At 46.8% G+C, this 18,044-nt stretch overlaps 1 protein-coding gene across 1 annotated transcript in view; it reads left to right on the plus strand.

Moving 5' to 3' along the window:
• The first annotated feature begins 249 nt into the window (after positions 1-249).
• LOC129854508 (palmitoyltransferase ZDHHC1-like) overlaps positions 250-18,044 on the plus strand; it is a 52,262-nt gene continuing 34,467 nt past the window's right edge. Inside the window, exons 1-6 of the mRNA XM_055921626.1 lie at positions 250-471; positions 2,035-2,210; positions 2,880-2,981; positions 6,291-6,415; positions 7,963-8,118; positions 12,225-12,346. Coding sequence (XP_055777601.1) covers positions 256-471; positions 2,035-2,210; positions 2,880-2,981; positions 6,291-6,415; positions 7,963-8,118; positions 12,225-12,346 — 897 coding nt within the window. The 5' untranslated portion in view covers positions 250-255. The remainder of the gene's footprint in view (positions 472-2,034; positions 2,211-2,879; positions 2,982-6,290; positions 6,416-7,962; positions 8,119-12,224; positions 12,347-18,044) is intronic.

Below are 18,044 nucleotides of genomic sequence, written 5' to 3' on the forward strand. Positions count from 1 at the left end.
CTCCCTCCCTCCAGAAGGCGTCCCCTCACTCCCTCCAGAAGGCGTCCCCTCCCCTCCAGAGTGCGTCCCCCCTCCCTCCCTCCAGAAGGCGTCCCCTCCCTCCCTCCAGAAGGCGTCCCCTCCCTCCCTCCAGAGTGCGTCCCCTCCCTCCCTCCAGAGTGCGTCCCCTCCCTCCCTCCAGAAGGCGTCCCCTCCCTCCCTCCAGAAGGCGTCCCCCCCTCCAGAAGGCGTCCGTCCCCCCCCCCCCCCCCCCATATGGATGTGTGTAAACCCAACCCCAACCGTACGGCCCCAGTGAGTGAGGCTGGGCCCCGGCGGGACCTTCCTCTGTGCTCCAGGACCAACGGGTGGAGCTGGCCTCCACACCCCTTCCAGTTCCTGGCATGGCTCCTCTACCTCTTCTTTGCTGTCACCGGGTTTGGAGTGTTTGTCCCCTTGCTTCCCTCCCACTGGATCCCTGCTGGCTACATCGTATCCTCTCCATCATTGTATACGGTCGATCACAATCTGAATGTGGGATGCACTCATTGTAATGGGGTTCAATGGTTCTGCTCAGAGTGACAGCGTTGTGGTGATCGCCTCAGCAACACATACAGTAGGATAACAGCCTAGTGGTCAAATCAATGGTGCGATCAAGTAGACTTATCTACAGGGTTGGGGTCCGTTCAATCTCATCTGAAGTCAACTGAAAGGGGTCCTCAAACCTACGACCAACAATGTATTGGCATCCTATGTTCCTATTGGGTAGTATGAATCCTCTGTTCCTATTGGGTAGTATGAATCCTCTGTTCCTATTGGGTATTATGAATCCTCTGTTCCTATTGGGTAGGATGAATCCTCTGTTCCTATTGGGTAGTATGAATCCTCTGTTCCTATTGGGTAGTATGAATCCTCTGTTCCTATTGGGTATTATGAATCCTCTGTTCCTATTGGGTAGTATGAATCCTCTGTTCCTATTGGGTAGTATGAATCCTCTGTTCCTATTGGGTAGTATGAATCCTCTGTTCCTATTGGGTAGTATGAATCCTCTGTTCCTATTGGGTAGTATGAATCCTCTGTTCCTATTGGGTCGTATGAATCCTCTGTTCCTATTGGGTACTATGAATCCTTTGTTCCTATTGGGTAGTATGAATCCTCTGTTCCTATTGGGTAGTATGAATCCTCTGTTCCTATTGGGTAGTATGAATCCTCTGTTCCTATTGGGTAGTATGAATCCTCTGTTCCTATTGGGTAGTATGAATCCTCTGTTCCTATTGGGTAGTATGAATCCTCTGTTCCTATTGGGTAGTATGAATCCTCTGTTCCTATTGGGTAGTATGTATCCTCTGTTCCTATTGGGTAGTATGGTATCCTCTGTTCCTATTGGGTAGTATGAATCCTCTGTTCCTATTGGGTAGTATGAATCCTCTGTTCCTATTGGGTAGTATGTATCCTCTGTTCCTATTGGGTAGTATGAATCCTCTGTTCCTATTGGGTAGTATGGAATCCTCTGTTCCTATTGGGTAGTATGGAATCCTCTGTTCCTATTGGGTAGTATGGAATCCTCTGTTCCTATTGGGTAGTATGGTATCCTCTGTTCCTATTGGGTAGTATGTATCCTCTGTTCCTATTGGGTCGTATGAATCCTCTGTTCCTATTGGGTCGTATGTATCCTCTGTTCCTATTGGGTAGTATGAATCCTCTGTTCCAATTGGGTAGTATGGAATCCTCTGTTCCTATTGGGTAGTATGGAATCCTCTGTTCCTATTGGGTAGTATGGAATCCTCTGTTCCTATTGGGTAGTATGGAATCCTCTGTTCCCATTGGGTAGTATGAATCCTCTGTTCCTATTGGGTCGTATGAATCCTCTGTTCCTATTGGGTAGTATGAATCCTCTGTTCCTATTGGGTACTATTTGAACTGACATGATGGAGTAGAATGAAGCTAACCCTACTCTTACTGACAGACTGTACATAAAGCATCCTGTTCTGTTAGTATTGAGGTTACACCACTACAGCACGCAGCACCAGGTCCTTAACTGCCTCCCGTCTCCAGTGCACGGGCATCATGTTTGTGTGTCACCTGTTTGTCCACCTGATGGCGGTTTCCGTCGACCCCGCGGACTACAACGTCAGGGCCAAGAGCTACCACGGACCCGTGCCCGTGTTCGACCGCACCAAACATGCCCACGTCATCGAGAACTGCCACTGCTACCTCTGTGAAATAGACGTGTGAGTACTCTCTTTGTAGAGCCTCACAGAGAAATATCACCTCTGTGAAGTAGACGTGTGAGTACTCTCTTTGTGAAGCCTCACAGAGAAATATCACCTCTGTGAAGTAGACGTGTGAGTACTCTCTTTGTGAAGCCTCACAGAGAAATATCACCTCTGTGAAGTAGACGTGTGAGTACTCTCTTTGTGAAGCCTCACAGAGAAATATCACCTCTGTGAAGTAGACGTGTGAGTACTCTCTTTGTAAAGCCTCACAGAGAAATATCACCTCTGTGAAGTAGCCTTGTGAGTACTGTCTTTGTAAAGCCTCACAGAGAAATATCACCTCTGTGAAGTAGACGTGTGAGTACTCTCTTTGTAAAGCCTCACAGAGAAATATCACCTCTGTGAAGTAAACGTGTGAGAACTCTCTTTGTTAAGCCTCACAGAGAAATATCACCTCTGTGAAGTAGCCTTGTGAGTACTCTCTTTGTAAAGCCTCACAGAGAAATGTCACCTCGTGATCACCTCATCATCTGTCATGAGTGAGCAGAAACAGCCAAAAGCCCAGCAGCCCATAACTACCAGCTCATATGGTGAGCCCTGCCCTGGGGGTCTGTAGTGTTCAGGGCCAGTCACATTGTGTATGAATATGTGTTTCTCTACTGAGACATGTCTGGTGTGTTGCAGGGGGCCCAAATCCAAACACTGCAGTGCCTGTAACAAGTGTGTTGCTAGTTTTGACCATCACTGCAGGTGGCTCAACAACTGTGTGGGGAGCAGGAATTACTGGTCAGTATCTCTCTCTGTCTCTGTCTGTCTCTCTCCTCTCTGTCTGTCTCTGTCTCTCTCCTCTCTGTCTGTCTCTGTCCTCTGTCCTCTCTCTCTGTCTCTCTCCTCTCTCTCTCTCCTCTGTCTCTCTCCTCTCTCTCTCTCCTCTGTCTCTCTCCTCTGTCTCTCTCCTCTGTCTCTCTCCTCTGTCTCTGTCTCTGTCTCTCTCCTCTCTGTCTGTCTCTGTCTCTCTCCTCTCTGTCTCTCTCCTCTGTCTCTCTACTCTGTCTCTGTCTCTCTCCTCTGTCTCTCTCCTCTGTCTCTCTCCTCTGTCTCTCTCCTCTGTCTCTGTCTCTCTCCTCTGTCTCTCTCCTCTGTCTCTGTCTCTGTCTCTCTCCTCTGTCTCTCTCTGTCTCTGTCTCTGTCTGTCTCTCTCTCTCTCTCTCTCTCTGCATTGTTTATTTGTATCTTATCTACTCTCTCATTCTGCCCCTCTCTTTCCCTCATTCTCCCTCTCTCCTCATCTCCATCTCACCACATATAGGCTGTATACAAGTATGTAACTAGCCGTAGTGTTCACTTCAAAGTATGTAACTATCCATAGTGTTCACTTCAAAGTATGTAACTAGCCATAGTGTTCACTTCAAAGTATGTAACTATCCATAGTGTTCACTTCAAAGTATGTAACTAGTCATAGTGTTCACTTCAAAGTATGTAACTATCCATAGTGTTCACTTCAAAGTATGTAACTATGCATAGTGTTCACTTCAAAGTATGTAACTATCCATAGTGTTCACTTCAAAGTATGTAACTATCCATAGTGTTCACTTCAAAGTATGTAACTATCCATAGTGTTCACTTCAAAGTATGTAACTATGCATAGTGTTCACTTCAAAGTATGTAACTATGCATAGTGTTCATTTCAAAGTATGTAACTAGTCATAGTGTTCACTTCAAAGTATGTAACTATCCATAGTGTTCACTTCAAAGTATGTAACTATGCATAGTGTTCACTTCAAAGTATGTAACTATGCATAGTGTTCACTTCAAAGTATGTAACTATCCATAGTGTTCACTTCAAAGTATGTAACTATGCATAGTGTTCACTTCAAAGTATGTAACTATCCATAGTGTTCACTTCAAAGTATGTAACTATCCATAGTGCTCACTTCAAAGTATGTAACTAGCCATAGTGTTCACTTCAAAGTATGTAACTATCCATAGTGTTCACTTCAAAGTATGTAACTAGTCATAGTGTTCACTTCAAAGTATGTAACTATCCATAGTGTTCACTTCAAAGTATGTAACTATGCATAGTGTTCACTTCAAAGTATGTAACTATGCATAGTGTTCACTTCAAAGTATGTAACTATGCATAGTGTTCACTTCAAAGTATGTAACTAGTCATAGTGTTCACTTCAAAGTATGTAACTATCCATAGTGTTCACTTCAAAGTATGTAACTATGCATAGTGTTCACTTCAAAGTATGTAACTATGCATAGTGTTCACTTCAAAGTATGTAACTATGCATAGTGTTCACTTCAAAGTATGTAACTATGCATAGTGTTCACTTCAAAGTATGTAACTATGCATAGTGTTCACTTCAAAGTATGTAACTATGCATAGTGTTCACTTCAAAGTATGTAACTATGCATAGTCACTGAACATGCTCAAAGCTTTATTGTTGCCTTTTTCACCCCTCACTAATATAGCTGGTATAGACAATATATCATATCCTAACCTCCCATCACTCTGTGTTCATGTACCCTATCCTCTCTCTCTACCCCAGGCTCTTCCTGAACAGTGTGATCTCTGTGTTCATGTACCCTATCCTCTCTCTCTCTCCCCCAGGCTCTTCCTGAACAGTGTGATCTCTGTGTTCATGTACCCTCTCCTCTCTCTCTACCCCAGGCTCTTCCTGAACAGTGTGATCTCTGTGTTCATGTACCCTCTCCTCTCTCTCTACCCCAGGCTCTTCCTGAACAGTGTGATCTCTGTGTTCATGTACCCTCTCCTCTCTCTCTACCCCAGGCTCTTCCTGAACAGTGTGATCTCTGTGTTCATGTACCCTCTCCTCTCTCTCTACCCCAGGCTCTTCCTGAACAGTGTGATCTCTGTGTTCATGTACCCTCTCCTCTCTCTCTCTACCCCAGGCTCTTCCTGAACAGTGTGATCTCTGTGTTCATGTACCCTCTCCTCTCTCTCTCTACCCCAGACTCTTCCTGAACAGTGTGATCTCTGTGTTCATGTACCCTCTCCTCTCCTCTCTCTCTACCCCAGGCTCTTCCTGAACAGTGTGATCTCTGTGTTCATCTACCCTCTCCTCTCTCTCTACCCCAGGCTCTTCCTGAACAGTGTGATCTCTGTGTTCATGTACCCTCTCCTCTCTCTCTACCCCAGGCTCTTCCTGAACAGTGTGGTCTCTGGCTCATGTACCCTCTCCTCTCTCTCTCTACTCCAGTCTCTTCCTGAACAGTGTGATCTCTGTGTTCATGTACCCTATCCTCTCTCTCTACCCCAGGCTCTTCCTGAACAGTGTGGTCTCTGTGTTCATGTACCCTCTCCTCTCCTCTCTCTACCCCAGACTCTTCCTGAACAGTGTGGTCTCTGTGTTCATGTACCCTCTCCTCTCCTCTCTCTACCCCAGACTCTTCCTGAACAGTGTGATCTCTGTGTTCATGTACCCTCTCCTCTCTCTCTACCCCAGGCTCTTCCTGAACAGTGTGATGTCTGTGTTCATGTACCCTCTCCTCTCCTCTCTCTCTACCCCAGGCTCTTCCTGAACAGTGTGATCTCTGTGTTCATGTACCCTCTCCTCTCCCCTCTCTCTACCCCAGGCTCTTCCTGAACAGTGTGGTCTCTGTGTTCATGTACCCTCTCCTCTCTCTCTACCCCAGACTCTTCCTGAACAGTGTGATCTCTGTGTTCATGTACCCTCTCCTCTCTCTCTCTCTCCCCCAGGCTCTTCCTGAACAGTGTGGTCTCTGTGTTCATCTACCCTCTCCTCTCTCTCTCTCTCCCCCAGGCTCTTCCTGAACAGTGTGGTCTCTGTGTTCATGTACCCTCTCCTCTCTCTCTACCCCAGACTCTTCCTGAACAGTGTGGTCTCTGAGTTCATGTACCCTCTCCTCTCTCTCTACCCCAGACTCTTCCTGAACAGTGTGGTCTCTGTGTTCATGTACCCTCTCCTCTCTCTCTACCCCAGACTCTTCCTGAACAGTGTGGTCTCTGTGTTCATCTACCCTCTCCTCTCTCTCTCTCTCCCCCAGGCTCTTCCTGAACAGTGTGATGTCTGTGTTCATGTACCCTCTCCTCTCTCTCTACCCCAGGCTCTTCCTGAACAGTGTGATCTCTGCTCTGCTGGGTATATGCCTGGTGGTGGTCATCGCCAGTTACATCTTCATCGAGTTCTTCTTGGACCCCTCAAAGCTGCGCACTGATAAACACTTCCAAGGTAAACCCTGGTACCTGGTACTGATAAACACTTCCAAGGTAAACCCTGGTACTGATAAACACTTCCAAGGTAAACCCTGGTACCTGGTACTGATAAACACTTCCAAGGTAAACCCTGGTACTGATAAACACTTCCAAGGTAAACCCTGGTACTGATAAACACTTCCAAGGTAAACCCTGGTACCTGGTACTGATAAACACTTCCAAGGTAAACCCTGGTACCTGGTAACTGATAAACACTTCCAAGGTAAACCCTGGCACTGATAAACACTTCCCAGGTAAACCCTGGCACTGATAAACACTTCCAAGGTAAACCCTGGTACTGATAAACACTTCCAAGGTAAACCCTGGTACCTGGTACCTGATAAACACTTCCAAGGTAAACCCTGGCACTGATAAACACTTCCAAGGTAAACCCTAGCACTGATAAACACTTCCAAGGTAAACCCTGGTACTGATAAACACTTCCAAGGTAAACCCTGGTACCTGATAAACACTTCCAAGGTAAACCCTGGTACTGAAACACTTCCAAGGTAAACCCTGGTACCTGATAAACACTTCCAAGGTAAACCCTGGTACTGATAAACACTTCCAAGGTAAACCCTAGCACTGATAAACACTTCCAAGGTAAACCCTGGTACTGATAAACACTTCCAAGGTAAACCCTGGTACCTGGTACTGATAAACACTTCCAAGGTAAACCCTGGTACTGATAAACACTTCCAAGGTAAACCCTGGTACTGATAAACACTTCCAAGGTAAACCCTGGTACTGATAAACACTTCCAAGGTAAACCCTGGTACCTGGTACTGATAAACACTTCCAAGGTAAACCCTGGCACTGATAAACACTTCCAAGGTAAACCCTGGTACTGATAAACACTTCCAAGGTAAACCCTGGTACTGATAAACACTTCCAAGGTAAACCCTGGTACCTGGTACTGATAAACACTTCCAAGGTAAACCCTGGTACTGATAAACACTTCCAAGGTAAACCCTAGCACTGATAAACACTTCCAAGGTAAACCCTGGTACCTGATAAACACTTCCAAGGTAAACCCTGGTACCTGGTACTGATAAACACTTCCAAGGTAAACCCTGGTACTGATAAACACTTCCAAGGTAAACCCTGGTACCTGGTAACTGATAAACACTTCCAAGGTAAACCCTGGTACTGATAAACACTTCCAAGGTAAACCCTAGCACTGATAAACACTTCCAAGGTAAACCCTGGTACCTGGTACTGATAAACACTTCCAAGGTAAACCCTGGTACTGAAACACTTCCAAGGTAAACCCTAGCACTGATAAACACTTCCAAGGTAAACCCTGGCACTGATAAACACTTCCAAGGTAAACCCTGGCACTGATAAACACTTCCAAGGTAAACCCTGGTACTGATAAACACTTCCAAGGTAAACCCTGGTTCTGAAACACTTCCAAGGTAAATCAATCAATCCATCAGCTTTATTATTAGAGAGAGAGAGATTTTACTAAATGTGTCCACTCCTGAAGTCTGTGCTGATGTCCCTGCCTTGTCCCCCTCGCAGTGAAGAATGAGACGGTGGTGTGGTTTGTTTTCCTGCCCGTGGCTCCGGTCTCCACAGCGGGCCCAGCCATCCCTGCCCTGGCTGGCATCACCATCGCCCTGGGCCTGCTCTCTGCTCTGCTGCTGGGACATCTGCTCTGCTTCCACTTCTACCTCAGTGAGTTTAAACAATCTGGTTTATACATCATGTTTATGGCTGTGTCTGGCTGGCTGGTCCTCTGTATGTCTGTCTGCTGGGACACCGACTCTGTTTACACACGTATCCTGTACCTCAGTACGTCTATCTAGCTGGCTCACTTCGGGCAGTCCGAGAACTCACATTTTATATCTAACGTTTACCTAGCAACTAAGCATTTATATAACTAACTTTGTACTTTATACCTTAGTCAAAATCTCTCACAGTGTACACTTTGGTCATTCACATCTCAACAAGAGTCTGTATATCATATCTGCCTCTCTTAGTGGGTACTATACAGAGTCAGTGCTGTGGTGAAATATTCAACCCTGACAATGACTAGACTTCTATTCTGATCTGCGTCTCCATAGTAACAGCAGCGTTAGCCCCAGTGGACCATTCCTGATACACACAGGAAACTGTTGAGTGTGAAAAACCCAGCAGCGTTGCAGTTCTTGACTCTCAAACCGGTGCACCCGACACCTACTACCATACCCTGTTCAAAAGACACTACAATATTATGTCTTGCCCTTTCACCCTCTGAATGGGCAAACACACGTCTCTATTGTCTCAAGGCTTAAAAATCCTTCTTTAACCCGTCTCCTCCCCTTCATCTACACTGACTGAAGTGGATTTAACAGGTGACATAAATAAGGGATCATGTCTTTCACCTGGATTCACCTGGTCAGTCTGTCTTGGAAAGAGCAGGTGTTCATAATGTTTTGTCCACTCAGTGTAAATGTACTGTTTCCCTGTGGCCTCCGGTTCCACACGATGACAATGAACTAATTGGCCCCGTCACAGTACAACACGGTGTAAACGATACCCTGGAGGTGAAACAACAAGCCCTAATTGGCCCCGTCACAGTACAACACAGTGTAAACGATACCCTCTAGTTGGAACAACAAGCCCTAATTGGCCCCGTCACAGTACAACACAGTGTAAACGATACCCTCTAGTTGGAACAACAAGCCCTAATTGGCCCCGTCACAGTACAACACGGTGTAAACAATACCCTGGAGTTGGAACAACAAGCCCTAATTGGCCCTGTCACAGTACACCACGGTGTAAACAATACCCTGGAGTTGGAACAACAAGCCCTAATTGGCCCCGTCACAGTACACCACGGTGTAAACAATACCCTGGAGTTGGAACAACAAGCCCTAATTGGCCCCGTCACAGTACACCACGGTGTAAACAATACCCTGGAGTTGGAACAACAAGCCCTAATTGGCCCCGTCACAGCACAACACGGTGTAAACAATACCCTGGAGTTGGAGCAACAAGCCCTAATTGGCCCCGTCACAGTACAACACGGTGTAAACAATACTCTGGAGGTGAAACAACAAGCCCTAATTGGCCCCGTCACAGTACAACACAGTGTAAACAATACCCTGGAGTTGGAAGGTAGGAAGGGGCCATAGGGAGGAAGGGACCATAGGGAGCTACTCTAGTCCTCCACTAGACTGTATGGGAGGAAGGGGCCATAGGGAGCTACTCTAGTCCTCCACTAGACTGTATGGGAGGAAGGGGCCATAGGGAGGAAGGGGCCATAGGGAGCTACTCTAGTCCTCCACTAGACTGTATGGGAGGAAGGGGCCATAGGGAGCTATTCTAGTCCTCCACTAGACTGTATGGGAGGAAGGGGCCATAGGGAGGAAGGGGCCATAGGGAGCTACTCTAGTCCTCCACTAGACTGTATGGGAGGAAGGGGCCATAGGGAGGAAGGGACCATAGGGAGCTACTCTAGTCCTCCACTAGACTGTATGGGAGGAAGGGGCCATAGGGAGCTACTCTAGTCCTCCACTAGACTGTATGGGAGGAAGGGGCCATAGGGAGCTACTCTAGTCCTCCACTAGACTGTATGGGAGGGAGGGGCCATAGGGAGGAAGGGGCCATAGGGAGCTACTCTAGTCCTCCACTAGACTGTATGGGAGGAAGGGGCCATAGGGAGCTACTCTAGTCCTCCACTAGACTGTATGGGAGGAAGGGGCCATAGGGAGCTACTCTAGTCCTCCACTAGACTGTATGAGAGGAAGGGGCCATAGGGAGTTACTCTAGTCCTCCAGTAGACTGTATGGGAGGAAGGGGCCATAGGGAGGAAGGGGCCATAGGGAGCTACTCTAGTCCTCCACTAGACTGTATGGGAGGAAGGGGCCATAGGGAGGAAGGGGCCATAGGGAGCTACTCTAGTCCTCCACTAGACTGTATGGGAGGAAGGGACCATAGGGAGGGAGGGGCCATAGGGAGGGAGGGGCCATAGAGAGTAAGGGGCCATAGGGAGGAAGGGGCCATAGGGAGGGAGGGGCCATAGAGAGTAAGGGGCCATAGGGAGCTACTCTAGTCCTCCACTAGACTGTATGGGAGGAAGGGGCCATAGGGAGCTACTCTAGTCCTCCACTAGACTGTATGGGAGGAAGGGGCCATAGGGAGCTACTCTAGTCCTCCACTAGACTGTATGGGAGGAAGGGGCCATAGAGAGCTACTCTAGTCCTCCACTAGACTGTATGGGAGGAAGGGGCCATAGAGAGCTACTCTAGTCCTCCACTAGACTGTATGGGAGGAAGGGGCCATAGGGAGTTACTCTAGTCCCCCACTAGACTGTATGGGAGGAAGGGGCCATAGGGAGGAAGGGGCCATAGGGAGTTACTCTAGTCCTCCACTAGACTGTATGGGAGGAAGGGGCCATAGAGAGCTACTCTAGTCCTCCACTAGACTGTATGGGAGGAAGGGGCCATAAGGAGCTACTCTAGTCCTCCACTAGACTGTATGGGAGGAAGGGGCCATAGGGAGGAAGGGGCCATAGGGAGCTACTCTAGTCCTCCACTAGACTGTATGGGAGGGAGGGGCCATAGGGAGGAAGGGGCCATAGGGAGCTACTCTAGTCCTCCACTAGACTGTATGGGAGGAAGGGGCCATAGGGAGTTACTTTAGTCCTCCACTAGACTGTATGGGAGGAAGGCCTTTCATTGTAGGAGTACTAATCTATGATCAGTTTAGTGTTTTATATAATAATAAATAAAAAGGGGAACCTGATCCCAGATCAGTTTAGTATTTTATATAATAATAAATAACAAGGGGAACCTGATCCCAGATCAGTGCTCCTATGGGTGCTTTGAGAATATAGGCCTGTAATGTAGAGAGGTACCACAAGGGGGCGTAGGAGGGATGTCTACTGTGTTGTAGCCTGCTACTGTGTCCATAGCGAGAGCAAGGCTGCTTCCTTACGTTGATGATGAACGGCAGAGATCTTCAACTGGAAGAAAATAATGGCCGGCGGGCAATTTTATTTATTATTTATTATTTTATTTATCTGTTTTTGGACATAAAAGACTAGGAATTCACCTCAAAATGATTTTAATTTAGGAAATCTGTTCCCAAGTAATTCCACTCATAAACAGAGAGATGTGATTTGTGTATCAATGTAATCAACATTTGAAATGATTATGTTTTTATCAAATATAAAATCTGTTTGGGATTTTTTACATCAATTTGTAATCTAGAAATGAATTGGTCTTATGTTCTGGCCCTCTGACCATCCACACAAGAAGAAGATCATCTTGTAGCTGAATCTAGTTGATGATCCTTGATGTATGATTCCATGAGATTCAGGTGTGTGTGTGTGTGTGTGTGTGTGTGTGTGTGTGTGTGTGTGTGTGTGTGTGTGTGTGTGTGTGTGTGTGTGTGTGTGTGTGTGTGTACGTACAATGCGCACATTGCTAACTGTGTGTGTGTGTGTGTGTGTGTGTGTGTGTGTGTGTGTGTGTGTGTGTGTGTGTGTGTGTGTGTGTGTGTGTGTGTGTGTGTACGTACAATGCGCACATTGCTAACTGTGTGTGTGTGTGTGTGTGTGTGTGTGTGTGTGTGTGTGTGTGTGTGTGTGTGTGTGTGTGTGTGTGTGTACGTACAATGCGCACATTGCTAACTGTGTGTGTGTGTGTGTGTGTGTGTGTGTGTGTGTGTGTGTGTGTGTGTGTGTGTGTGTGTGTGTGTGTGTGTGTGTGTGTGTACGTACAATGCGCACATTGCTAACGGTGTTTAGTGTGTGTGTATATATATCGCTAACCCTCCTCTCTCTCCGGTTACAGTGTGGAACCGTCTGAATACGTATGAGTACATCGTCAGACAGAGGCATCGCCAGGAGCCCAGAGACATCAGTAAAGGACTACAGGGGAACCAGGCGGCGCCTCCGAAAACCAACCTCATGAAGGTACGCCGACCCAGGGGAATAGGAGGGACATTTATATGCACTGATGATTCTCTTTCCTTCCATCCTACCTTCCAGTTGACTTGTGGTCCTCAGTACCAAGGGACAAAATGGTTACCTTTCAGTTGACTTGTGGTCCTCAGTACCAAGGTACAAAATGGTTACCTTTCAGTTGACTTGTGGTCCTCAGTACCAAGGTACAAAATGGTTACCTTTCAGTTGACTTGTGGTCCTCAGTACCAAGGGACAAAATGGTTACCTTTCAGTTGACTTGTGGTCCTCAGTACCAAGGGACAAAATGGTTACCTTTCAGTTGACTTGTGGTCCTCAGTACCAAGGGACAAAATGGTTACCTTTCAGTTGACTTGTGGTCCTCAGTACCAAGGGACAAAATGGTTACCTTTCAGTTGACTTGTGGTCCTCAGTACCAAGGTACAAAATGGTTACCTTTCAGTTGACTTGTGGTCCTCAGTACCAAGGTACAAAATGGTTACCTTTCAGTTGACTTGTGGTCCTCAGTACCAAGGTACAAAATGGCTACCTTTTCAGTTGACTTGTGGTCCTCAGTACCAAGGTACAAAATGGTTACCTTTCAGTTGACTTGTGGTCCTCAGTCTCTGGATACCAAGGTACAAAATGGTTACCTTTCAGTTGACTTGTGGTCCTCAGTACCAAGGTACAAAATGGCTACCTTTTCAGTTGACTTGTGGTCCTCAGTACCAAGGGACAAAATGGTTACCTTTCAGTTGACTTGTGGTCCTCAGTACCAAGGGACAAAATGGTTACCTTTCAGTTGACTTGTGGTCCTCAGTACCAAGGTACAAAATGGTTACCTTTCAGTTGACTTGTGGTCCTCAGTACCAAGGTACAAAATGGTTACCTTTCAGTTGACTTGTGGTCCTCAGTACCAAGGTACAAAATGGCTACCTTTTCAGTTGACTTGTGGTCCTCAGTACCAAGGTACAAAATGGTTACCTTTCAGTTGACTTGTGGTCCTCAGTCTCTGGATACCAAGGTACAAAATGGTTACCTTTCAGTTGACTTGTGGTCCTCAGTACCAAGGTACAAAATGGCTACCTTTTCAGTTGACTTGTGGTCCTCAGTACCAAGGGACAAAATGGTTACCTTTCAGTTGACTTGTGGTCCTCAGTCTCTGGATACCAAGGTACAAAATGGTTACCTTTCAGTTGACTTGTGGTCCTCAGTACCAAGGTACAAAATGGCTACCTTTTCAGTTGACTTGTGGTCCTCAGTACCAAGGGACAAAATGGTTACCTTCCAGTTGACTTGTGGTCCTCAGTACCAAGGTACAAAATGGTTACCTTTCAGTTGACTTGTGGTCCTCAGTACCAAGGTACAAAATGGTTACCTTTCAGTTGACTTGTGGTCCTCAGTACCAAGGGACAAAATGGTTACCTTTCAGTTGACTTGTGGTCCTCAGTACCAAGGTACAAAATGGCTACCTTTCAGTTGACTTGTGGTCCTCAGTACCAAGGTACAAAATGGTTACCTTTCAGTTGACTTGTGGTCCTCAGTACCAAGGGACAAAATGGTTACCTTTCAGTTGACTTGTGGTCCTCAGTACCAAGGTACAAAATGGCTACCTTTTCAGTTGACTTGTGGTCCTCAGTACCAAGGTACAAAATGGTTACCTTTCAGTTGACTTGTGGTCCTCAGTCTCTGGATACCAAGGTACAAAATGGTTACCTTTCAGTTGACTTGTGGTCCTCAGTACCAAGGTACAAAATGGCTACCTTTCAGTTGACTTGTGGTCCTCAGTACCAAGGTACAAAATGGTTACCTTTCAGTTGACTTGTGGTCCTCAGTACCAAGGGACAAAATGGTTACCTTTCAGTTGACTTGTGGTCCTCAGTACCAAGGTACAAAATGGTTACCTTTCAGTTGACTTGTGGTCCTCAGTACCAAGGGACAAAATGGTTACCTTTCAGTTGACTTGTGGTCCTCAGTACCAAGGTACAAAATGGTTACCTTTCAGTTGACTTGTGGTCCTCAGTACCAAGGTACAAAATGGTTACCTTTCAGTTGACTTGTGGTCCTCAGTCTCTGGATACCAAGGTACAAAATGGTTACCTTTCAGTTGACTTGTGGTCCTCAGTACCAAGGTACAAAATGGCTACCTTTTCAGTTGACTTGTGGTCCTCAGTACCAAGGTACATAATGGTTACCCTTTCAGTTGACTTGTGGTCCTCAGTCTCTGGATACCAAAGTACAAAATGGCTACCTTTTCAGTTGACTTGTGGTCCTCAGTCTCTGGATACCAAGGTACAAAATGGCTACCTTTTCAGTTGACTTGTGGTCCTCAGTCTCTGGATACCAAGGGACAAAATGGCTAACTTTTCAGTTGACTTGTGGTCCTCAGTCTCTGGATACCAAGGGACAAAATGGCTACCTTTTCAGTTGACTTGTGGTCCTCAGTCTCTGGATACCAAGGTACAAAATGGCTACCTTTTCAGTTGACTTGTGGTCCTCAGTCTCTGGATACCAAGGTACAAAATGGCTACCTTTTCAGTTGTTTTGTGGTCCTCAGTCTCTGGATATCAAGGTACAAAATGGCTACCTTTTCAGTTGACTTGTGGTCCTCAGTCTCTGGATACCAAGGTACAAAAGGGCTACCTGTCAGTTGACTTGTGGTCCTCAGTCTCTGGATATCAAGGGACAAAATGGCTACCTTTTCAGTTGACTTGTGGTCCTCAGTCTCTGGATACCAAAGGACAAAATGGCTACCTGTCAGTTGACTTGTGGTCCTCAGTCTCTGGATACCAAGGGACAAAATGGCTACCTGTCAGTTGACTTGTGGTCCTCAGTCTCTGGATACCAAGGTACAAAATGGTTACCTTTTCAGTTGACTTGAGGTCCTCAGTCTCTGGATACCAAGGGACAAAATGGTTACCTTTTCAGTTGACTTGAGGTCCTCAGTCTCTGGATATCAAGGGACAAAATGGCTACCTTTTCAGTTGACTTGAGGTCCTCAGTCTCTGGATACCAAGGTACAAAATGGCTACCTGTCAGTTGACTTGTGGTCCTCAGTCTCTGGATACCAAGGGACAAAATGGCTACCTTTTCAGTTGACTTGTGGTCCTCAGTCTCTGGATACCAAGGTACAAAATAGCTACCTTTTCAGTTGACTTGTGGTCCTCAGTACCAAGGTACAAAATGGCTACCTTTTCAGTTGACTTGTGGTCCTCAGTACCAAGGTACAAAATAGCTACCTTTTCAGTTGACTTGTGGTCCTCAGTACCAAGGTACAAAATGGTTACCTTTTCAGTTGACTTGTGGTCCTCAGTCTCTGGATACCAAGGGACAAAATGGCTACCTTTCAGTTGACTTGTGGTACTCAGTCTCTGGATACCAAGGGACAAAAGGGCTACCTTTTCAGTTGACTTGTGGTCCTCAGTCTATGGATACCAAGGTACAAAATGGCTACCTTTTCAGTTGACTTGTGATCCTCAGTCTCTGGATACCAAGGTACAAAATGGCTACCTTTTCAGTTGACTTGTGGTCCTCAGTCTCTGGATACCAAGGGACAAAATGGCTACCTTTTCAGTTGACTTTGTGGTCCTCAGTCTCTGGATACCAAGGGACAAAATGGCTACCTTTTCAGTTGACTTGTGGTCCTCAGTCAGAGTCAGTGATGTAACCAGGGTTACTAAAAGAGAAAATTATGATGTTGCTTTATTAGTTCTTAATCTCTATGTGGTGTCAGTGTCTCACACACACACACACACACACACACACACACACACACACACACACACACACACACACACACACACACACACACACACACACACACACACACACACACACACACACACACACACACACGAGAGCAGAAACTGATACCCCACCAGAGGGGTTTGTGGGAAACAGAACATGTTCAGAAACTAATCGGCCAATGGCTCCTCTCAGATTCAATCTTTAATGGAATTCACAGATTTCTGTCCTGCTTCTTTGTGTTGGCTTCCACCTGTTTCCTTCAAACACTTCAGAGCACACACCTCTCTCTCTCTCTCTCTCTCTCTCTCTCTCTGTCTCTCTCTCTCTCTCTCTCTGACTCTGTCTCTGTCTCTGTCTCCGTCTTTGTTAGTTTTATTTTGTATTTTTTACTTAACACTTATTTACATTTTTTTCTTAACTTAAAGCATTGTTAAGGGCTTGTAAGTAAGGTGAATAAGGGTGCCATTGGGGACTATTATACCCTATGTGTTATGTTCACACACTCCCTCTCTCTCTCACTCTCTCCCTCTCTCTCTGATATGTTCACACACTCCCTCTCTCTCTCACTCTCTCCCTCTCTCTCTGATATGTTCACACACTCCCTCTCTCTCTCACTCTCTCCCTCTCTCTCTGATATGTTCACACACTCCCTCTCTCTCTCACTCTCTCCCTCTCTCTCTGATATGTTCACACACTCCCTCTCTCTCTCACTCTCTCCCTCTCTCTCTGATATGTTCACACACTCCCTCTCTCTCTCTCTCTCTCAGGCGCTGCATTCATGTGGTAATGTCATCATCTCCTCTCGCCCAGTGCCCTTGGTGTGTTTAGTAAACATGCTGCGTATCATAGTGACATCAGTTACTGACGACCACGTCCAGTCAAACATACAGTAGTCCCCAATGGCACCCTTATTCCCTTATATAGTGCACTACTCATAGGGCTCTAGGTCAGAACTAGTGCACTACGTAGGGAATAGGGTGCCATAGGGCTCTAGGTCAGAACTAGTGCACTACGTAGGGAATAGGGTGCCATGGGGCTCCAGGTCAGAACTAGTGCACTACGTAGGGAATAGGGTGCCATAGGGCTCCAGGTCAGAACTAGTGCACTACGTAGGGAATAGGGTGCCATAGGGCTCTAGGTCAGAACTAGTGCACTACGTAGGGAATAGGGTGCCATAGGGCTCTAGGTCAGAACTAGTGCACTACGTAGGGAATAGGGTGCCAGTTTGGGATGAACGTAGTGTCTCTGAACTCTCTGATGCCTCGTGGAACAGGTTCGATATCTATCGTTCCGTGATAACTACTAAAGGGAACACGGTATCTATCGTTCTTAGAGAGAGAGAGCATGCAACACACATTACAGCTAACGCTCACCCTCAGCCCGTGTGACACGCCAGGGAACTGATCGTCACACACACACACACATTACAGCTGACGCTCACCCTCAGCCGTGTGACCCGCCAGGGAACTGATCGTCACACACACACACACACACATTACAGTTAACGCTCACCCTCAGCCGTGTGACCCGCCAGGGAACTGATCGTCACACACACACACATTACAGCTGACGCTCACCCTCAGCCGTGTGACCCGCCAGGGAACTGATCGTCACACACACACACACATTACAGCTGACGCTCACCCTCAGCCGTGTGACCCGCCAGGGAACTGATCGTCACACACACACACACATTACAGCTGACGCTCACCCTGAGCCCGTGTGACCCGCCAGGGAACTGATCGTCACACACACACACACATTACAGCTGACGCTCACCCTCAGCCGTGTGACCCGCCAGGGAACTGATCGTCACACACACACACACATTACAGCTGACGCTCACCCTCAGCCCGTGTGACCCGCCAGGGAACTGATCATCACACACACACACACACATTACAGCTAACGCTCACCCTCAGCCGTGTGACCCGCCAGGGAACTGATCATCACACACACACAC

This window comes from Salvelinus fontinalis, chromosome 4, assembly GCF_029448725.1.
Source record: "Salvelinus fontinalis isolate EN_2023a chromosome 4, ASM2944872v1, whole genome shotgun sequence".
Classification (NCBI taxonomy): Eukaryota; Metazoa; Chordata; class Actinopteri; order Salmoniformes; family Salmonidae; genus Salvelinus; species Salvelinus fontinalis.